Raw genomic sequence first — 23534 nt, 5'->3', positions numbered from 1 at the left:
TTAATTATACTTCACTGGACTCACATGCTTTGAAATGCTTTATTGAATGCCCCCAAGATCTTGTACTAATCATAATACAAGCAACACCAAATTTAAATTTCTAGCACCGGGTAGCATCAGCTTGCCTGAGAGCACCCTCTTCTGTTTCAAGAATGTACTGCAAATTACATTTCATGGAGTTCACAATGCTGGGTTCTACAAAAGGGGCTTCTCAGCAAAATGGCAACACACGCAATCATATTATTTAAAGAAGCCACTCTTCCCTCTGAAGTTTGGAAGGCTGTGCGAGTGCAGATACATGAAGGGGAAGCAGCAAAACCCAGAGTCTAATGATGCTGTGCCTTTCTTCCCCAGGAAGTCTCATGGAAATGAACTGAAATATTTTAAAACATGGGGCAATTAATCTAATCAGTTTTCCTTTTCCTTACAGATGAAACATGATTTTAAAGGCACAATATTACTTGTAGCTTGTATCTATGGTTTTTTGTAATTCAACTATTTGCTTCTTGACTAGCAACTCTGTCTTCCTTTAAAAATTAGAGTCAAATTCATATTTCAATACCATTTCTAAGCAGGATAACGAAAAATGCTTGTATCATATGACCCAGGGAAATATAGGGATAATTAGATTGAGCCCGTGAAATTCCCATCAAGAAAGGTAAATATTGGCGATTACATATGATTCAACAGAATACATATAGCCCTATGTTTTAGGGCCCTGGCTAAGGGTATAAGTTCCTTGGAATACAGTAGCTGCAGAGGATGGGTAGGGTCTAGGAGAGACAACATCAAAATCTACCCTGTGTCTACACAAAAGTGGTGGGACAGTCTAGCCAGAGTTGAGACAAAACAGGAAAGAATTGATGGATGGGATTTTGAGGACTGTTGTTACAAATACAGTCAGTTTTTGCCACTCAATCCTTTTGTCGTTCCTGAAGAACTAGGACCAAGCCTTGTGAGTCCTAGCAGTGGCTAAAATGGTGCTTCATTTCTGTCTTCTATGAAGTACTGATGCCATTTTGAAATATTAACTTTAGTAGCTAAATAAAAATTTAATTTCAACACAAGGCAGATTTCTTGTAAAAAGGAGGGTGGAGAGGTTGTTAGGTCGGTCCTTTATAAGCACTGATTTACCTTCGTATCTCCTATGGTCTCCCTCCACTCCCCCACAACTTCCCTCCACCCCCGCAACTCCCTACCACCCACACGTATACCTTACCTGAAATATATTCTGTACAATTATGTAAAACTGGTTTTCTAAACTTTAAAAACATGGCTTTTAGGTGCACATTAATTCTACAGGACTACTCTACAAGTTGCCAAAGTTTGAAAATTCCATGGAATACTGTGGACAAAGTTTTTCCTATTTTCAAGGAAAATTTGTGAAAGGCTTTGAGTAGTAGTAATCTTATGCATGTATTCATTTCATTTTTTTAAATTTAATTTTATTTTATTTTTGAGACAGAGTCTCGCTCTGTTGCCCAGGTTGGAGTGCAGTGGTGCAATCTCAGCTCACTGCAAGCTCTGCCTCCCGGGTTCACGCCATTCTCCTGCCTCAGCCTCCTGAGTAGCTGGGACCACAGGTGCCGGCCAACATGTCTGGCTAATTTTTTTGTGTTTGTATTTTTAGTAGAGACAGAGTTTCACCATGTTAGCTAGGATGGTCTCGATCTCCTGACCTCATGATTCGCCCACCTCAGCCTCCCAAAGTGCTGGGATTACAGGCGTGAGCCACCGCGCCCGGCCTCTTATCTTTATGAGTCATGATTATACCCTATTTTTAAAATCATCTTTTATAACATTATCAACTATACTTTGATGATGTCATTTTTCCAGGATATGCCAAGAGGTCATGGTCACTGACTCCTTAAGATTGGAGTCTGACATATGCCTGACAGAGAGTCAATTGTTTAAGGTTACTGAAATTGATTTCATACCTTAAGAAAAAAAAAGAACCCCAGGTCTTGCAGAAGAAGATATACATTCACAGCACAGTAAGAATCATTTGAAATACATTTTTAATTTTTGAAAAATCAATATTTAATCTACAAAATATTTTGTTACATGATTATTAAGGCTCAACCTGTTTTGTATTTGCATTGACAGAATATAAAACCATACTTTAAGTAAAACATTATAATAGCCATTGTTAAGAAAGGCCTTCTAACTGAATTTATAAGAAAAGGGGCTGTATCACAAGCATAGCTCTGGAATGAAGGGAACTAACATCCTAGAACTGTCTAATATATACATCAGGTTGTAAAATTCCAGCCTTTATTTATGTGCTGGAAAGTATCTTTTTTACATATCTTTTTTTAATGGATGAACTCTTGTGATTCCCACAGAAAAAGGAAATGTCCTTAAATTTAGATCTGCACAAATGATCTACCCATGAATTCATTTACACTGTTAATGTGATCCTGTAACTGGAAAAGTGAGCAGACGAGTCACAAACTGGTCAGCTCCTTGGAAGTCTGCTCATTTGACTCCAAAATGGCCAAACTCACAATGGAATGATCTAAAGCAAAATGAATGCTAGAAAGGAATCTTTCCTCCCTCATTCCTTTCCTTCCCCGCTTCCCTCCCTTAAAAGCAAGGGTTTTTTGAAGATCACTATTCCAGCAAGGGCAGTTCTACTTAATTTGAATCCTACCTGATTTTTCTCCTAGAGTTCTGTAGTCACATCTGACCTCTTGCCAGTTCTGAGGTCAGAAGAATTGAATAAGCCTCCCCTCTCTACACAGAATGTTAATTTAACACTAAGTAATGAATATTTAAGGATCCTAATAGATGTGTGAATTAACAATTATGCCGTAACACCCCGCTGTTAATGCTTTCACCCTCTGCATTGCCACAGACACTCCATTTGGGCTTTAGTCCAGCTTTTTTATATTGTCAACACTGAATCTTGAGATGTCCTGTAGGCCCGGTGGCTTGTGAGTGAATAACCCTGGCAGGGAGGGATACTAGTTGACCTGTGAAGCATGGGGGGCAATTAAGTGAACCCTCTGCTGAATATATTTTGAGGTGTAAATAGTCATTAAGTTCATCCTAATCAGACTGTGAGTTCTTTGTCGCAGGATGCCATAAAACACACTCAGAAAAGAATGGCAGTAATTAACCCAGCTAACTTCACTGGGACCGTAGGTAGCATCAGTTTCGGCCTGCCTCCGTATTTGTTCTGAGCAGACTGAAGTCACTCTAGAGTGCGCCCACATCAGATGATAAGAAAAGATGGTGGAATTTTTTTAAATGACATACACAGATTTGCCCTACTCTATATCAACAGTGAGCCTCAAGCATATGATATTATAAGCAAGGCATCAAATGTAGTTTAAAAGAGAAATAGCAGCCGGGCATGGTGGCTCATGCATGTAATCCCAGAACTTTGGGAGGTCAAGGCTGGCAGATTACCTGAGGTCAGGAGATCGAGACCAGCCTGGCCAACATGGGGAAACTCCATCTCTACTAAAAATACAAAATAATTTTAGCTGGGCATGGTGGCTTGCACCTGTAATCCCAGCTACTTGGGAGGCTGAGGCAGGAGAATCGCTTGAACCCAGGAGACGGAGGTTGCAGTGAGCCAAGATCATGCCACTGCACTCCAGCCTGGGCAACAGAATGAGACTCTGTTTCAAAAACAGTAATAGCAATTCCTTTCAACCAACCATCACCTTTTGCATCCTTTGCCTTTAGAGTAAAATAATGAAAAGCAATAAAATCTGCTGATTGATACAGACCATCATAAATGTTTGTCTTAATCTGTTTTTGAACAGATTGCAATGGATGTAACATAATATTAAATAAAACACATGAAATAAACTCTATAGGCCAACACATAAATGTTATTTGGAAGAACATTAAATCAGTTTTGACTCAAAACAAATCTAGCAAATAGAAAAAAAACCTCCTAATTATGTTTAAGATTCAACATAAATTGAAGGCATATTAATACCACATGGGGGAGTTTGTTTTTCAGACTAAAAATAAATCTGGAAAATAGATTCCATACATTTTAAAATTCTCACTTTTCACTGTAAATGCTAAAAGGAAATTATAAATGGAATTATAGCTACTAATGCTATTGACTTTTCATTAAAAACCAAACCATTATAGTCATTTACCTGACTCTGAAGAATAAAAATGTTGCCTCTTAGAAATCTGGGTAAAGTACCAAGTATCTTTCACTTTGCTCACCTTAATGAAAAATACTCCAAAATAAGCAGAATTAGCATAAAATAGCATGATAGCAGAACTAGTATAAAATAATCATCATGTGATTTAGACTTCTACTCAAGAGAGGCTTGTGTTCATTACAAATAATACTTTATCAAAATATATCCTTAGAGTCTGTACTTTTGGAAAATAGTATTTATAAATTTTAAAAATTCATCTTTAATATCTATAAATATTTTAACTAGTGTCTAATACTCAGATTCCATTTTGAAAGGAATCCTGCCAAGTGAAAGGAAATACATCTTAGTGATTTATACTAAAATATGTAGGACAACAGAAATAGCTTCTTTGCAGCACACACTAGAATACAAACACATTTTGAAAATGACAATACAGTAGGAGAGAGACACGTACCAAATATAGCCAATTATTACTTACCAATGTGGTAAGAGGACAGGAAAATAAGTAATTCAAAAGCACAGTTACTTCCAAATCTACATTTTAGCCTGTAGTTTCAACATCATTCTATACCTAGCCACATTTCAGAGGCAAGCAAGAGGGAAAATTAAGTATTTTGGTGTATGTCTCCTTTGATTCCCTCACCCTCTAGTACAGGCACTAACCAGCAAGAAGAGATGGGAAAAAATAAAGACGGCACCTCAGTAATCCAGGGAGCAAAACAATCAGCCACTGAGTAATCAAAAATCAAACAGGCTGCAGGGTCACACAATGAGTAACTGTGCCTTTGAGTTTCAATAGGAAGCAAAACATCACACAAATTATAGAAACATTTTAGATCGAACCCCTAGGACAAAAACATATGAAAAGCATAAAACACAGATTGTTCAGTTTTAGGTCTAAACTTCTCTAAACACAGTCATCAGACCTGTCTTAAAACCACTGTTCAGAAGTCATTTCCACTCTACAGTAGCAGGACTTGGTGTGGTGTCGGTGAATTACATATTTGACAAGTGGGCTGTCATCATAAACTCTCGCTACTCCTACTGAGTTATGCAGTCACCAATTTTATCTGGGTCTTCTCCATCGATTTTAATCCACTTCTTTTCTATTTCAACCTGTTATGCAAAAGCAAAACACAGGCAGCATTAACAAATGCAACGCAGCACTCACACCTCTTCAGTCCTATTTTATACATGCGGCACAGACTGCACAAACCTCACCCTTTGGACACAGACACAGCCCTCTACCCTCCTACAGCAGCTTCCAAGTGAGGCCCTCTGCTCTCCTTTTGAACAACAGAGCCCCCCACAAATCCTCCCCGCCAGGGTCAAATCTTCAAGAGCACCAAAACTGTCTTCTAAGTCAAACGTAGTTTTTATAAAATGTGTACAGAATACATATATTGAGAAAAACATTTACAGATCTGACTAGACATATGACCAATTATCCCTCCCCCTGAATATATGGCTGTATCTTATATCTAGCCATTGGCTCCCCTGAGATTTATAATGCACCCAATTATCTAACTGAAACAAACCAGCTTACAAACTATTAGGTTGGTGCAAAACTAATGGCAAAAACCGTGATTACTTTTGCAGCAAACTAATAGTAAGCCAGCTGGGCCAAACCATCTGCTCTTCATCATTTTTGTCTCAGCTCAAACGTCACATCCTCCCGGAGGTCCTCCAGGACTACCCCAGATAAAGTCCTCCAGTCGTTCTCTATCCTGTTACCCTATTTTATTATCTTCTTATAATTTGTCGTTAGTTGAAATCATATTATTTATTTATCTACTAACTGTTTTTCATGTCCCCCCACTAGAAACTATGCTCCATGAGGACAGGGACTTTGTCTCTCTGTTCACACCGCTGTGTCCCTGCATATGGAGCGGTATCTGGCACTTTAAAACTGTAACAGAGAATTACTGAATGGAAGAAAACATTTTGAAACTGCCGCCAGGTGCAGATCAACTAGTAAATGCCATTAAAGCTAGAGATACTTTGTAATTTTTAATTGTCCACTAAAACTGCATGAAGCTGGCACGTCCTGTGAATAAGAAAATAAGTATAAATGTAGTCTCCATGCGAACTTAACCTACATTTCAGTCACACATAATAGTTATATACCTAGTGTTACAGGTCAGGTTCCCCAAGAAATAGACTCTGAGATGGAGATCCGTGTGCAGAAAGTTTACTGGAGAGTGCTGTTGAGTTCAACATTCACGGAAACATTGCAGGAAATGAAGCTAAATGGGCAGAGAGAGAAGCTGGGCTGCCGTATAGTCAGAATGAAGGCTTCTGCCCATGCCCTGGAGAGCTGAAGCTGGGCTGACCTACAGAGTTAGCCCAAGTTGATGCAAAGGTGTCTGTCCACCCCTGCCTAGATTCCAGGAAGGAGACATGACCTCGGGGAAGGCAGCTATCTTCAGCCGAGGCAATTCCCACATGCTGGGGAAATACATCCTTCAGGTCACAGCACTACCTATCACTACCTTTATCAGCAGAAAAAGGTAACTGGACCCAAACATAGACTTCTAAACAGATAGTCCAAAAGTAAAGAAAAATCCTGACTCACATTACTATAGTATAGGAAACCCAGTTGATATTAACGATGTCATCTATAATATCACTATTTTTAATAGAAATAAATGAGTAGGAAATCAGAATGGCATTAATCATTGCTGCAAGTCAAGCAACACATAGATTTTAAAATGCTATTCGAGGGGCACACGTCCTCAGGACCTCCTGAGGGCTGTGTCACAGGCAAAATTTAAATTTTTAAAAAATAAAATAAATGATACTAGAAATTATAAAATGTTGCTCATGTGAAAGTCAGAAGGGAAACATAAATTCTAAACCGAACCACCTGTCTGTAATGCAATGTCTAATTTTTGTGATTTTTGAAATATTTTCTAGTTATAAAATACGTTTAGGTCACGTGTGGTGGCTCACACCTATAATCCCAGCACTTTGGGAAGCCGAGGCAGGCAGATCATGAGGTCAGGAGTTTGAGACCAGCCTGGCCAGCATGGTGAAACCCCATCTCTACTAAAAATACAAAAAATTAGCCAGGCGTGGTGGCAGGAGCCTGTAATCCTAACCACTCGGGAAGCTGAGGCAGGAGAATTGTTTGAACCCAGGAGGTGGAGGTTGCAGTGAGCCGAAATCGTGCCACTGCACTCCAACCTGGGCAACAAAGCAAGACTCCGTCTCAAAAAAAAAACCAAAAACAAACATAAAAAACCTTTTAAACAAGACCAGCAAGATACATCACCATTTCAAGATACTGTGGGAAATATGTGGCACAGGACATCCATATACGTACGAAACTTGAGGATAAGGAGGGAAAACAAGTTTAGAAACAGATGTAAGTGTATGTCCTCCTTTAGTTCATCTGCCTAAGAATGTCTGTCCTAAGTTCATCAGAAGAGCTGATGGCAAACATTTAAAACCACCATAATACCAGGCTGGACATGGTGGCTCACACTTGTAATCCCAGCACTTTGGGAGGCTGAGGCAGGAGGATCACTTGAGACCAGGAATTTGAGACCAGCCTGACCAACATAGTGAGATCCCATCTCTATTTAAAAATTTTAAATAAAACTTTAAGCTACCAATAGGCTAGGCATGCTGGCTCATGCCTGTAATCCAGTACTTTGGGAGGCCGAGGTGGTCAGATCACCTAAGGTCGGGAGTTTGAGACCAGCCTGGCCAACGTGGCGAAACTCCATCTCTACTAAAAATACAATAATAATAATAATAATAAATAAATAATAATAATAGCTGGGCATGGTGGCGCCTGTAATCCCAGTTACTTGAGAGGCTGAGGCAGGAGAATCGCTTGGACCCAGGAGGCGGAGGTTGCAGTGAGCCAAGATCATGCCACTGCACTCCAGCCTGGGTGACACAGTGAGATGCCATCTTAAAAAAATAAATAAAAAATAAAAAAAACTGAAAACTACCATAATAGAGAAACTCGGCATTTCCTAAAGCATGCTGCACAGAATACTATTCCACAAGATAGGGATAAGTGTTTTATATACACACACCCACATAGACAAGACACAATAGCCAATGAATTGGAAAAACTGGGTTAACTAAGTTTAACAAGTTTCCTTATTGCAGGACTTCTTGGGGGCCTTTATTTAACATTAATTTAGTATATGGCATTCCCTAACTTATTTTTTTCTTGGCTAATTATTTGGGACATGTGTTCTGCAGCACATATTTTGAGAAATTGTGCCCTAACATCATAATTTTTCTTATAAATATACTTCTAAAATGTAGATTCATTTTTAATATACATTTTTCATTGAGAGCTAAATTATTAAGTGTTCCCAACATTCTCCAGAAGGGAGAGGAAGTGCTAAGCTCAATGGTGGCCATCAAGTTTCCAAAGCTGAGATCCTCTCTAGGGCAAATCCCACCACACATATACACACACACAACACACACACGATCACAAAAGACAGCAAAACAAATATTTAAAGCCAAATCAGGTCACAGTTCTGGAAGCTGTGGGATGTACCTGGATGTTGTAGCAAGCTCGCTGCTGAACATGTTTCTGTGGCTGGACATCACTCTCCACCCCCAGAGACCTGACCTCTGTCTTTGAGGCACAGGTGTCAGGCACGGAAAACTCAACAGTAGCAAATGGATACCAATCAGAGGGAATTTCTTGGTCTGATCCAAGCTCTAATTTGTATGACAGACAATGAGGATGATCAAGACCTTGAGGAAAGAAAAAATCAAATAGTCAAAGTATTTTAATGGCCATTGAACATTTCTCTTCAACATAAAAGGCATTCATCTCTCTTACTAAGGAATTTCATTAGCACTGCAGCAGTGCAAATTCCATTTAAACAACATACCATGAAAATCTACGATTTTGCACTAACTAGGGGAAAGCTGTCTGCGATTTTTAAGTGCTAGCTTTAAAAGTATGACTTTATTACTGTTTTGAATGAGTGGTAAAAATTTAAAAATAGAAAAAATAAAAAATATATTACTATACGCAGGCACAGATGAACTCCTAAAAACGTTTTCAATTAGAAGTATTACTAATATTAATTAGAAATATTACTATATTTAGCAGATTATATTAGTATATAATATATAATATAATCATATTATTACTATATTATAATACTAATATAATCTGCTAAACATTTATATTAAGCAATATTGTTTAATATTAATGTTTAATTTATATTAAACAATATAGTAATATTGCTAAACTTAATTGTTTTCCTTAATTAAAAGATATGAGTAATATTTATATTAAACATAATCATTTGGCCACAATGTGCTCAAGACCTGTACAAGCCTCTTTCTCTTAGACTAACATCTTATAATTATTAATTTATTCATTTTCTTACAATCTATTTATAGATAACTCAAAAATAAACATCCCAAATTAAGTCATATTTTTAAATTCTGATTTTTAAAAGCTAAACTTAACTTTTCAGAAAATGTTCCAGGCCAAGAATTCTTTTTTCAGTGGAACAAATTATTTTTCCCTACTCTAATTCTCACTCATCTTTCCAAAATACTTTGACTGAAACAGCTATAGAGAGTGGAAATGGACATATTGGCCTTGAATATTTTAATCTAATATTGGGTTTCACTCAATTTGTCACTTATTGAGCATCTATGCTATGCCAGGCCAGGTTCAGTGCCAGACCCAGAGATATTGGATATATTCAAAGATTTTAGATGAGGGTCATAGAGTATGTGTGTGTGTGTGTGTGTTATAAAGAAATGAAAAATATTTTCATTGTAATCACTGTAGCAGCTTTACAAACATTCTGTGATCCTGTTGCATTGTTCATGGCATCTCCATATCCAATGTGGCTATCTTTACTTAAATAAATGTATGACATAAGAGTAATTTCAAGAACCAAATTAAATTACTGTACCACTGACATAGTTGGAGAAACAGCATTCCCATCAGAATATAGCTTTAGGCACAAAAACAAGAGTTTAAAGGATTTCACTTAATTCTTAAAAGATAAATTACCTTTCCTTCCATACAACCTGTTTCTTGTAGAGTGACTAATAGAATTCTAAGGCTGTAAAAAGCCTTGAAAAGTCATCAATCAATTAACTAACAGATGCTCATTAGCCATCTCTACCACTTACAGAAAGGGTAGGACAACAGTGGCCTCTGAGGTGCTCTTAACAACCTGGATCACTGCAGGCAAGTGATAACTTCATTCTCATACACACATACCCAGAGAGATTCCACTCCATTACTCTTTCTAGTCCTCTGCCTGCAGTGAGGATACAGTAAGTTCATTTACACTTACTGCAGGCACTCCTCAGTCTTGTTATGGCAAAGTGATTAAGGCTAGGGTTACAAATTGCTTCTCTCTCTGAGCCTCAGTTTCTCCATCTGAAAATGTGGATAATGAGGATAACCTGAACCTTATAAGGGCTGTTGTGAGGATTAACCAGTTCATACACATACAGCACTGGGGCAGTAGTATTCTATAGCAATATAGATGAGCTAGACATATTATTTTGTGAAGTGCTATTCAATTATAAAGCCAGAATTATTTAATTACTATAATTTTGCTAATAAAGGGACTGTGAATGCTACACATTCAGAGTCAAAAATTATACTAGACATGATCTGATTTGATACTCACACTTTATAAGAAAAACTTATTTGGGGAAATTTTACGACGAAAACTGAAGAAAAGAACTAAACCCAAGTTGAAGACTCAGTGCTACAAAAGTGTCAGAAACAAAACCTTTCTACCTGCTTTTCTTTAAAAATGGTAAAAGAAAGCCTTTTTCCTTTCAAATTTTCCGGCTTATTTTTTATGGCTTTTGAAAATGCTAAATGCTCTACAATGTTTAGTAACACACTCCCTCTTCAGACTTTGTGCTCCATAGGGACAGGTGTCATGTCTGTCCGTAGCACAATGTCTGTCATGTTTGGGGCTTCACGGAGTATTTGTCAAATTCACCAATTAATGAATAAAAGATAAAGGAAAATCATGTTATCTCAGTGCTGACCACCAGGGGGAACTGTCCAGCTTTGGTCATTGTTCTCTCAACATCATTCCTTTTCTTAGGACGGGGGATCAGTAAATCACAAAATCTTAGGTCTAGTTGCTATCCAGTCCCTCTTGAACCAAAATATTTTACATCTGAAACTGAAACTGAACTGTTAGAGGGCCAAAGGGAATGAATAGCAAGAGGATAACAGAAGTGGAGGAGGAGAGAGCAACCAATATGCTGATGACAGGGCAGAGAAAAAAAGAGAAAAGTAGAAAAATTTGGAAATTAGAGGTAGATATATTTAATTGATCCTCCACCACTCTCATTCCTCTTAATAATTCTGTGCCACCATATACACCTCCTCTGGCTAACCAGCATCCTCATTTGTCTTCAGCTGTATTTCTTTTTCTTCCTTTCTCTTTCTGTCTCTCTCTCTACCACCCCAACAAAGCCTAAGCTCCTCTGCTGTCATTCACACCTTAGTATGAATGAAGTCTGTGAGCTAGTGCCTCAGGCAAACCTTTGTTGTAAAATGAGAGACCTGCCCACTGTTGAAGGAATACTAAACATTGACAAGCTGGTTAGAAGGGACATTAAGGGACCAGTACCCCTTCCCACTTTTCCAGAAATCACAGGTGATTTCCTCAATAAAAAATGTCAATCCTAATCCCTTGAATTCCCAGGAAGGCAAAAAAAAAAAAAGTTTTATAATTAGAGCATAGTAGACTAGTTTATATGTTCTTGCCAGGTGCGGTAGTTTACACCTGTAATCCCAGCACTCGGAAGGCCAAGGTGGGTGGATTGCCTGAGCTGAGGAACTCGAGACCAGCCTGAGCAACATGGCAAAACCCCATCTCTACCAAAAATACAAAAAATTAGCCAGGCATGGTGGCACATGCTGTGGTCCCAGCTACTTGGGAGGCTGAGGTAGGAGGATGGCTTGAGCCTGGGAGGTAGAGGTTGCAGTGAGCTGAGATCTCCCCACTGCACTCCAGTGCTATTCATTCTGTTTCCATTTTCGAAGTATCTTTTCAAATAATGCATGTTTTTCAGAAACTATCTTGAAAATGATAAAATTTTAAAGAACTTTTTAAAAACTTTTTGTTCTCTAAATACACAACTGATCTAAAAGTCATATAGAAAAATAGAGATGCATTCTGGGATCCTGCTTGTGTTGTTCCTTGGGCCAGATGCATTGGCATCACATCAGCACTTGTTAGAAACACAGTATTTCAGATCCCACCTGCTTAGTCAGAATCCACATTTGAACAAGGTGATACCTCAGCACACACAAGTTTGAGAAGCACTGCCTCAGGACAAAGATTTCCTTTCTGCTCCAATCTTATTATTACCATACTTCTCAAGAGGCAAATTAGGTTATAGCCTGCCCTGGCACCCTCTCACTCTCTGCATTGCCCTCCCCACCCCCTCAGTGGAGAAGCTTGGTGCAGGGCCCTGTAATCCCAGTTATGTCCTGCCCCAAGCCAGGCCCACAGCTGCACCATGCCCTCTGGACGCCACCTGACACAGCCCCACTGTGTTTTCCCTGGGCCTCCTCTTTGTGCACAGACCTGATCTCAATAAAGCAGCTGTGATCCCAAAGGATTTGTTCAGTGAATTATCACTGTGTAATTGACTGAAATGCCTGTAAAATGTTGTCCTGTGTGGGCCTGGTGATATGACAGTTTTACAAAAGAATTCCTGAAGGCCAAGATCAGGTTCAGTCAGTTTCCCTGGAAATGCCCATTCTTGTCATTGTTCTTGGTGAGCTCCACTGCTAATAAATACTCATGGGAGGCCGGGCACAGTGGCTCATGTCTATAATCCCAGCATTTTGGGAGGCCAAACCAGGCAGGTCACGAGGTCAAGAGTTTGAGACCAGCCTGGCCAATATGGTGACACCCCGTCTCTACTAAAAATATAGAAATTAGCCGGGCATGGTGGTGCACACCTGTAGTCCCACCTACTCGGGAGGCTGAGGCAGAAGAATCTCTTGAACCCAGGAGATGGAGGTTGCAGTGAGCCAAGATCATGCCACTGTACTCCAGGCTGGGTGGCAGAGCGAGACTCTGTCTTATAAATAAACAAACAAATAAATAAATAAATAAATAAATGCTCATAGGAGAGCAATAATAGAGCTCTAGAAGACACAGGTATATGCAGAGCAGGGAGGAATGATCCCTGCCGAGGGGATCAGGTCAGTAGTTCTCAACCCTGGCTGCATGAGCCTTTAGAAATATCAATACCTGGGCCTCATCTTCACAGAGCCTGATTAGTAGGGGATGGGGCCCAAATATGGGTATGTGTTTGAAGCTTTAATGATGCTAACATGTGGCCAGGGCTGGGAAACAGATTGTAAAAGGATAGGTGATGAGAAGATCCCAGGTGATCTCAGCTAATGGCACCATTGCCCACCTATCCACCAAAGCCAGAGCCCCTGACCTTGTCCCATCCCCTCGCTTTCCCTCATGCCCATAGAGAATCTATCATCACTGAAGGGCACCTCCTCTGAATTCGCTCACCCATCTCTTGCCTCTCTCACTGCCACTGCCTTTGCTCAGCATCCCTCACCTCCTCCCAACTTGCCTGTGTCTATAATCTACTCCTAAATCTTTCTTCTGCACTGCACGCCGGCATTTCTGAAACAAGATATGATTCTGTAGCAGTCACGCCTGAAAACAACCCTGAGGCCCTGTTGACAGATAAACTTCACACCCCACAGCATGGCCCACAAGGTTTTCATACACTGGTCTCTTCACTCACCACTCCCTCAGCCCCAAAACTTAGGTAAGAGCCCCCACCTACACACCTGTGGTTCTGCTGTTTCTTTCTTTGATGGAAACTCTATTGACTCTCCCAGCCATCAGCTCTTAAGCGAAGCCCTCCCTAGTCCCCAGGCAGTTTATCACCCTTTCCTCTGGGATCCCTAAGTGCGTCTGTTTGTCTAAGCCTGGAGCTGTGCACTTTTCCACAGTGCATTTGGGTGGCTGCTTCAGCTTCGGTCCCACCTTCTAGACTGTTAAGCTTCTGATAGAGTAGGAATCATGTCTGTGTCTGTATCTCCTAAACACTCAGCACAGAGCCTATACCTAGAAGAAATTTCGCAGATGTTTGTGGAGTAAATGAGTGAGCCTCCTTCTCAATAAATTCTTGTTGATTGAATCAGTTAACTACCCCATTAACTCTGAAAAAAAAAATGCAGTGTTATAAACAGGATCATTTTCACAAAAAGCTTCATACATGTCTGCACTCCCAAAGTTAGAAAAGGTGATTGGTATGGTTTCTCAGTTTGAAAATTAAATGTGGTCACCCTGGCCAGGCTTTAGCCAAGTGCTTAGTTCCTTCAGGGCCTCCCGGAGCACCTGCTCTAAGTAGAGCAATAGGAATGGACTACAAAGGGGGCCTGTGCTCTTGTCCCTCTGACATCACGTGCACAAGCCCACAGCCTGAGCCTATTGTGCTTCTCTCTCAAAAGCATAATTACCACTTCAAGTCTATGCAAAAACTGCTTTGGACCTTTTGTTCCAGTCCCTGTGACCATCTCTATAGGATCAACAGAAAACAACAGGAGTTAGTTTATCACCCAGATTTCAAGGGAAACCTGCAGATCCAGGAGGTTCCAACAGGCATTCCAGCCTGCCTGACTTTCTGCCTGCCTCTCTTTCCCTTTTTGTTTAGCAAAACAAAAGCTAATACTCTGATTTCGTTTAAACCCTCTAACCTAAAACTAGCACAAATAACTTTTAGAATAGACCATTTGGAACCTTGTATGAAGACCTCCAAACTGGTTTCTCTGGCATGAAGATGCAAATGGTTCAATTTGCCTCTCTAGCTAAGTTATAAAAGAAAGCAGGGGCCAGGCACGGTGGCTCATACCTGTAATCCCAGCATTCTGGGAGGCCGAGGCGGGTGGATCACCTGAGGTCGGGAGTTCGAGACCAGCCTGGCCAACATGGTGAAACCCCATCTCTATGAAAAATATAAGAAATCAGCCAGGTGTGGTGGTGTGGGCCTGTAATCCTAGCTACTTGGGAGACTGAACCACTAGAATTGCTTGAACCCAGGAGGCAGCGGTTGCAGTGAGCACCACTGCACTCCAGCCTGGGCAACAGAGCAACACTCCATTTCAAAAAAAAAAACAGAAAGCAGGAAACATTATCTCAGTGGATTATATCATGGTATCATGGAAGATACCGACCTTCCCTCCCATCACAGCAGAGTTGATCAGAATGTGCTGTTTGAAGCCATTCACTGTGACCACGCTGCACCATCACCACCTCACTCTGCCCTACGGCTGAGCTATCCTTGCTAGTTTGGGGGAACTGAACATAATTAATGTGATTCTTGAGAATGCTGTGGGGTGAAATTTGGCATTAATGAAGAAGGGTGTGGGGTGTCAGGAAGAAAGACAATGTAGGAACTTCCCTTCCGCACAGGGTCTTGGAGCTCCTCAGCTCACCACGCCTGTGTCTCTCACCTGAAGGATCCTGCCCATAGCTCAAGCTCTCATCAGTCAACAGATGTTAAAGCAACAAACAGAGAGTCATGGACAAGGTCCCATGGCCTCCAGGGTGCAGGCAGTGCTGCCCCTCAAGTCAATTGTAGTCTGGGGCTTGCTCTTCTGGTTCTACAACTTTACAACACCTGGAGAGCAGTGTTCTTCCCTCTGGCTACACCTTATATCTGGAGAGATCTTCAAACAAATACCTGGCTCCCTCCCCCAACCCCTGCCAGAGATTCTGGTTTAATTAGCATGCAGTGAAGCCTGAACATTGAGATTATTTAAAAGCTTTCAAGTTATTCTAATATAGTCAGGTTTGGCCAGGCATGGTGGCTCACACCTGTAATCTCAACATTTTGGGAGGCTAAGGCGGGTGGATCACTTGAGGTCAGGAGTTCAAGACCAGTCTGGCCAACATGGGAAAACCATGTCTCTACTAAAAATACAAAAATTAGCCAGGCATGGTGGCTCATGCCTGTCGTCCCAGCTACTCAGGAGGCTGAAGCTGAAAGAATCACTTGAACCTGGGAGGCGGAGGTTGCAGTGAGCTGAGATCACACTGCACTCCAGCCTGGGCAACAGAGTAAGACTCCATCTCAAAATAATAATAATAATAATAATAATAATAATAATATAGCCAGGTTTGAGAAATACTGCCATAAGGCCACCCCAAAGAAAAATGCTTCCTCTGAAGTCCACAGCCTGGAGGGTCCTAGATGAGCTTAAATTTCTCTGAAGGACTACAGCAGCTATGAGCCATCTGGAAAAAGGGATCAGATTTTTATTTATCTTTACCCCCAGCACTTGATGTGGCACTTGGTACACAGTAAGTGCTCAGTAAAGATTTGGATGGATGGGCCAGGCGCAGTGGCTCATGCTGTAATCCCAGCACTTTGGGAGGTCGAGGCATGAGGATCACAAGGTCAGGAGTTTGAGATGACCCTGGCCAATATGGTGAAACCCTGTCTCTACTAAAATACAAAAATTATCCAGGCATGGTGGTGGCTGCCTGTAGTCCCAGCTACTCGGGAGGCTGAGGCAGGAGAATCGCTTGAACTCAAGAGGTGGAGGTTGCAGTGAGCCGAGATTGTGCTACTGTACTCTGCCTGGGTGAGAAAGTGAGACTCCGTCTCAAAAAAAAAAAAAAAAAAAGAAAGAAAAAGAAAAGAAAAAGAAAAAACAATTTGGATCAATGGATGGATGGATGGATGGATGGATAGAAGGATGAATGCATCAACTCAGGTCACCCAACTCTGCCCCCAGTTTAACTCTAGAGACCAGTGACCAGTGCTCTGCTAGGGGAAAAGAAAAAACAACAACAAAAAAAAAAAACAAAAAACTTCAACTAAATAGGGAAGAGCTCTAATGTTAAAATTTGGTTTTTGACTTTATTGTATTATGCCCACTACTAACTTACTACTCCAAAATAAATGTGGTACTATAACTGTCTTTTCAAGTTCTGACTTCTAGATAATTTTTTCTTTACAAAATTTTAAAAATTAACTGAATTTTTAACACTCAAATATGTCCACCTCATTCTTTTAAAACAACCAGTTGAGGCCAGATGAGGTGGCTCACACCTGTAATCCTAGCATTTTGGGAGGCGAACGTGGGAGGATCCCTCGAGCCCAGGAATTCAAGACCAGCCTGGGCAACATCGGGAGACCCTGCCTCTACTAAAAAACAAAATATTAGCCAGGCATGATGGTATGCATCTGTAGTCCCAGGTACTGAGGAGGCTGAGGCAGGAAGATCACTTGAGCCTGGGAAGTGGAGGCTGCAGTGAGCCATGATCGTGCCACTGCACTCCAGTCTGGATAACAGAGTGAGATCCCACGTCAAAAACAAAAACAATACCAGTTGAGATGGCCAAATGGGTGAATTCAGTCAACAAAAATCAATTTGGGTAAAAAGGAAAGCAGTCTTATTTCAAAGAGCAGGGAGTAAACCTAAGGAAGAAATGGTATTGGCTGAGAATGCAAAAAAGTTCAGGTATATTCATGGATGATAGATCTTTAAAGATTAATTAGGGAATCTCAGCTATATTAGAAACATTTTTAACATTTGAAGTTGATGAGTTAATCTCAACCATGGATATCAACGAATTTTCTCTTAGTGCCACCATCTGCAACAAATTCCTAGCCTAGCATGGTATTTCATATGACATTAAAAAAATGTTAAACAGTTAAACTTATCTGGTAGGAATAGGTGCAAAAGGAAACAAATAAACCAGCTCTTGAGCTAAATGTTCCATCTCCCACCCCAAAGCGTGGCCTCAGCTGACAAATTGCCATCTGTCTCTATCTGGTTTCAATCCAAAGAGGAAGGTGAGAATATTTAAGCTATTTCCCATGAAAATAAACTTGGGGTATTGAATATTTACTTGAATTTTTGTCTGGAAGCCGATCTATCTTCCATACCACTGCCTGGTAGGCACTCTCATATTTTGCTGACCCCACAGTGACTTGAATGACAGGTTCAGATTCAAGTTCATGTAAACTCCCCAGACAGGCCCGGCGGTTCATTTTGGCTTTCAGAGACTTCTGCCTCTGGAGGTTCATGGTCCAAAGGGCCTTGATCCACTGCGATGGGACAGGAAAGTGTATCATTATATTGTCACAGGACCTTAAGGAAGCAGCATGGGATGACCTCTGCGCCAATGGGGCCATGTTGACAAAAGCCTGAAGTTCCACATATGCTCCCTGGACAACCACTACAGACTTCAAGGAAAACGGAAGATCATCCCCGTTATACAAAGTCTTGAAACGCATCAGCTCACACCGGCAGGCATCCAGAGGCACAAACTTAATGATTCTTGATTGCTCAAATTCTTGTACTTTCACACACTTATGAAAATGATAGTCAAGAATATTAATCCCTTTTTTTTCTGAGTCCTTCTCAAAATAGGATTCATCTCGCTTCGGCAGCTCAAGGTCATTCAAGGTTAAAAAGCATTCCAGGTTCCCATTCACAAAGCAGAGGCAATAAATTTGAGTTATCACAGCACTTTCAACCAATTTCCCTTCTTTTGTGACTTTACCCCAAAAGTTGTCCACAATTTCTAAGGAAATTTCTTGCTCCTCATAGTTCTTTTTTGGTTTTGAAACAGCTGGCAACTTCATCAGCTCCTCCTCCACAGTAGTCAGAAAGTCAAGGAAGTCATGGTACGATGTGGACCCCAACTTCAGCATCTGCTCTATGTCTGGTTCATGAACTACTTCTGTCTTAGAATGGTATTTCCTTTTTTCTGTGTAAGACACATGTTCAATCTTCACAGTATGGATTTTTCCTGCTACACTGAAGTTCTCAACCTTGGGTTCAGAAAGCCTACAATATGGATCAAGCTGTATCTCTTTAAAAGGTTTTTCTAATCCCTGCTCATAATACATCTGCAAAATTCCTCCAGGCAAAACGTTCAGAAAAATTGGTCCCCATTGCCGGGAAGACATCATATTCTTCTTCTCAGGAATTCTCAGCATGAAAGACCATCCAGCTTTTGGCTGACTCCTGAAGAGTGCATGAGGGACAAAGGAAGAGGCATTCTCTTCAGCACATAGACAGTGCATAGACAAACTTCCAAGTGAGTCTTGGTTCTCAGCTGACTGGAGATGCTCAAGCTTCTCACAGATATAGTTGAGTGAACACTTATTTAGGCTTTTTTGATCATTAGGCATCTCCTTGTCTCTTGATGAGAACATCTTTTTGCTTCCTGGTGGGTCAAGGGTGAACTGGGAATCACTGCCTTCATCTTTCCAAAATGGACTTGAAAAAGCACAGTCCTCTCGAAAATACTGAAACTGGGGGAGATCATCACTTTGGAATCCTAGGCTTTCAGCCTGGTGAGGGTTAACTTCATCTGGAAGACCTACTTTGGGAGCTGGATGTGTACATGAGTGGTCACTGGGCAACAAGGCATGGGATGAACATGTTGGTCCGGTAGTCAGTAAGGAAGATTCTCCTCCTGATATTGTGAGTGGGCTGTCTGAAGATGATTCTGGAATAGGATAAAGCACATGAGTCCCTGCTTTGGGGATGCCAGGAAAACCTGGGAAGTCTTTGGTAGGTGTAGAAAGAGGAGAGTTACTTGGAGGTCCTGGACTGAAATAAAAGTCTACAATGGGGGAGGAGAGAGGGGTGCTACTGGTGGAAGAAGATCCACTGGGAAATTCCTTGAGGCCAGGAAGGTTCAGCTTCAGTCCATTTGGTCTACAGACACCTTGATTCTCCAGAGGAAAATTCTTTGACTTTTGAGAAGATTGGAAAGCAGGATCATCATCAAAGGTGACCCAGTTGCCTGGGTTTGTGGAGCACATCTTTGGGATCAGATTGTGGTCTTGTCAAGAAATCAAATAGGTTGTCTCTGTTAAAAAAAAATAAAATAAAGAGAAAATAGGCATACAAAATGAAGGGGGGAATCATTACTAGAGGTCTTTAGTTCTATAAATATTTGGATGTAAAAGCACCCAGATTTACAGATTAACCAAGTTCAAAGAAATGCTTAAAAATTGTAATTCTGTTGGTGGCTAAGTGTATTTAAAAAAAAAAAAAAAAACCATGATCCAACTATATGCTGTCTATAAGGGACTCACTTTAGATTTAAGGACACACATATGCTGAAAGCGAAAGGATAAAAAAAGATATTCCACGCAAATGTTATCTAAGAGAGAGCAGGAGTAGCCATACTTAAGCAAAATAAACTTTAAGTCAAAAACTATCATAGGAGACAAAGAAGGACATTATATAATGATAAAAGAGTCAATTCACTAGGAAGACATAACAATTATAAATATATATTAACCCAGCTGGGAATAGTGGCTCATAACTGTAATTCCAGCACTTCGGGAGGCCGAAGCAAGCGGGTCACCTGAGGTCAGCAGTTCAAGACGAGTCTGGCCAATATAGGAAAACCCTGTCTCTATAAAAAAAAATACAAAAATTAGCCAAGCATGGTGGTGGTCACCTGTATTCCCAGCTACTCAGGAGGCTGAGGCAGGAGAATCACTTGAACCTGGGAGGCAGATGTCGCAGTGAGCTGAGAAAATGCCACCGCACTCCAGCCTGGGTGATGGAGTGAAACTCCATCTCAAAATATATGTATATTTATATATCCAACATCAGAGCATCCAAATATATGAAGCAAGCATTAATAGAATTGAAGGGAGAAACAGATAGCCACTCATTAATAATTGGAGATTTCAACACCATACTTTAAACAATACACAGAACATCCAGACAGAAGACTACTAAAGAAACAATAGACTTGAACACTATAAACTAAACTAAACTGCCAGACCAATACAGAACATTCCACCTAACAGCAGCAGAACACATATTCTTCTCAAGCACACACAGAATATTCTCCAAAGCAGATCACATGTTTGGTTACAAAACAAATCTTAACAAATGTGAGAAGACTGAAATCACACAAACATTTTTTCTAACCACAATGGAATAAAACCAGAAATTAATAATAGAACGAAAACTAAAAAATTCACAAATATTTGAAAATTAGCATACTCTTGAACAACCAATGGATCAAAGAAGAAATAAAAAAGGAAATTAGAAAATATCTTGAGACAAATGAAAATGAAAACATGGCACACCAAAATTTATGGGATGCAGCAAAAGCAGTACTCAGAGGGAATTTTATAGCCAAAATGTGCCACTGCACTCCAGCCTGGGCAATAGAGCGAGACTCCATCTCAGAGAAAAAAAAAAGAAGAAGAAGAAAGAGGGCTGGGTGCAGTGGCTCACATCTATAATCCCAGCATTTTGGGAGGCTGAAGAGAGCAGATCACCTGAGGTCAGGAGATCGAGACCAGCCTGGCCAACATGGAGAAACCCTGTCTCTACCGAAAATACAAAAAATTAGCTGGGTGTGGTGGTGCATGCTTGTAATCCCAGCTACTCAGGAGGCTGAGGCAGGAGAATTGCTTGAGCCTGGGAGGCGGAGGTTTCAGTGAGCAGAGACTGCATCATTCCTCTCCAGTCTGGGCAACAAGAGAGAAACTTTCTCTCAAAACAAAAAAAAATGATGTTGAAAAAACTTGATATCCACATGCAAAAGAGTGAAACTAAACTGTAATCTTACACCAGAGATGTCCAATCTTTTGGCTTCCCTCAGCCACGTTGGAAGAAGAAGAATTAAGGCCAGGCACAGTGGTTCACGACTATAATCCCAGCACTTTGGGAGACCACGGTGGGTGGATCACCTGAGGTCAGGAGTCCAAGACCAGCCTGGTCAACATGGTGAAACCCCATCTCTACTAAAAATACAAAAAATTTAGCCAGGCCTGGTGGCATGCAACTGTAATCCCAGCTACTCAGGAGGCTAAGGCAGGGGAATTTCTTGAACCTGGGAGGCAGAGGTTGCAGTGAGCCAAGATTGTGTCACTGCACTTCAGCCTGGGCAACACAGTGAAACTCCGTTTCAAAAAAAAAGATAAAAGATTTAAACATAAGACTTGAAACTATAAAACTCTGGGGTTTTGTTTGTTTCTTGTTTTTTGTTGCTGTTGTTGTTGTTGTTGTTTTGAGACGGGAGTCTCGCTCTGTCACTCAGGCTGGAATGCAGTGGTCGGATCTCAACTCACTGCAACCTCCGCCTCCCTGGTTCAATCGATTCTCCTGCCTCAGCCTCCTGAGTAGCTGGGATTACAGGCATGCACCACCACGCCCAGCTAATTTTTGTATTTTTAGTAGAGACGGGGTTTCCTCATGTTGGTCAGGCTGGTCTCAAACTCCTGACCTCGCGATCTGCCCGCCTTGGCCTCCCAAAGTGCTGGGATTACAGGGATGAGCCACTGCGTCCGGTGAAAACTATAAAACTCTTAGAACAAAACGCAGAGGAAAATCTTCATAATATTGGTCTTGGCAATGATTCTTTGGATATGACAGTAAAGCATAGGCAACAAAAGCAAAAACAGAAAAGTGAGACACCATTAAACTTAAAACTCTGCACAGCAAAGGAAACAATCAACAGAGTAAAAATGGTAACATAAAGAATGGAGAAAATATTTGCAAACGGTATTGCTTATAAGGAATTAATACCCAGAACATATAAGGAACTCAATAAACTCAACAGCAAGAAAATAAATAATGCAATTTAGTAATTGGCAAAAGTACTTGAATAGACATGTCTCCAAAAAAGACATACAAATGGCCAGAAAGTATATGAAAAGATGCTCAACATTACTAATCATCAGGAAAATGCAGATCAAAACTACAATGAGGTATCACCTCATACCTTCATACCTTATTTTCTTTTTTCTTTTTTTTTTTTTTTTTTTAATGATAACATGGCCAACCACAGTGGCTCACGCCTGTAATCCCAGCACTTTGGGAAGCTGAGGCAGGAGGATCACTTGAGGTCAGGAGTTCAAGACCAGTTGGTCAACATGGTGAAAACTCATCTCCACTAAAAATACAAAAATTAGCTGGGTGTGGTGGCGGGTGCCCGAAATCCCAGCTACTCAGGAGGCTGAGGCATTAGAATCACTTGAACCCAGGAGGCAGAGGTTGCAGTGAGCCGAGATCCCACTGCACTCCAGCCTAGGAGACACAGTGTGACTCTGTCTCAAAAAAAAAAAAAAGGAAAACAACGAATCTTGGCAAGGATGTAAGAAATCGGAACCCTTGTGCATTGTTGCTGCGAATGTAAAGTGGTGCAGCCACTATGAGGAATAATATGGAAGGCCCTCAAAAAATTAAAAATAGGGCCAACTTTGGAGGCTCACACCTCTAATCCCAGCACTCTGGGAGGCTGAGACAGGTTGATCACCTAAGACTAGGAGTTCGAGACCAGCCTGGCCAACATGGTGAAATCCTGTCTCTACTAAAAATACAAAATTAGCCGGCCATGGTGGCGGGCACCTGTAATCTCAGCTACT

General features: G+C 40.8%; 1 protein-coding gene across 2 annotated transcripts in view; it reads right to left on the bottom strand.

Annotated features, from left to right (window-relative positions):
• Positions 1-2001: 2001 nt before the first annotated feature.
• Positions 2002-23534, bottom strand: part of LOC105465000 (stonin 1) — a 64613-nt gene continuing 43080 nt past the window's right edge. The window contains exons 3-5 of one of the 2 annotated variants that reach the window (XM_011713177.2): positions 18029-20005; positions 8665-8867; positions 2002-5252 (exon numbers count right to left, since the gene is read on the bottom strand). In XM_011713177.2, coding sequence (XP_011711479.2) covers positions 5178-5252; positions 8665-8867; positions 18029-19958 — 2208 coding nt within the window. In that variant the 5' untranslated portion in view covers positions 19959-20005 and the 3' untranslated portion in view covers positions 2002-5177. Of the gene's footprint in view, positions 5253-8664; positions 8868-18028; positions 20009-23534 lie in introns of those variants that run through there. The other variant, XM_071076671.1, reaches the window with a different exon arrangement.

The sequence above is a fragment of the Macaca nemestrina genome, chromosome 13 (assembly GCF_043159975.1).
Source record: "Macaca nemestrina isolate mMacNem1 chromosome 13, mMacNem.hap1, whole genome shotgun sequence".
In the NCBI taxonomy this organism is placed as follows: domain Eukaryota; kingdom Metazoa; phylum Chordata; class Mammalia; order Primates; family Cercopithecidae; genus Macaca; species Macaca nemestrina.
This window is presented reverse-complemented; position numbering and strand designations above follow the sequence as displayed.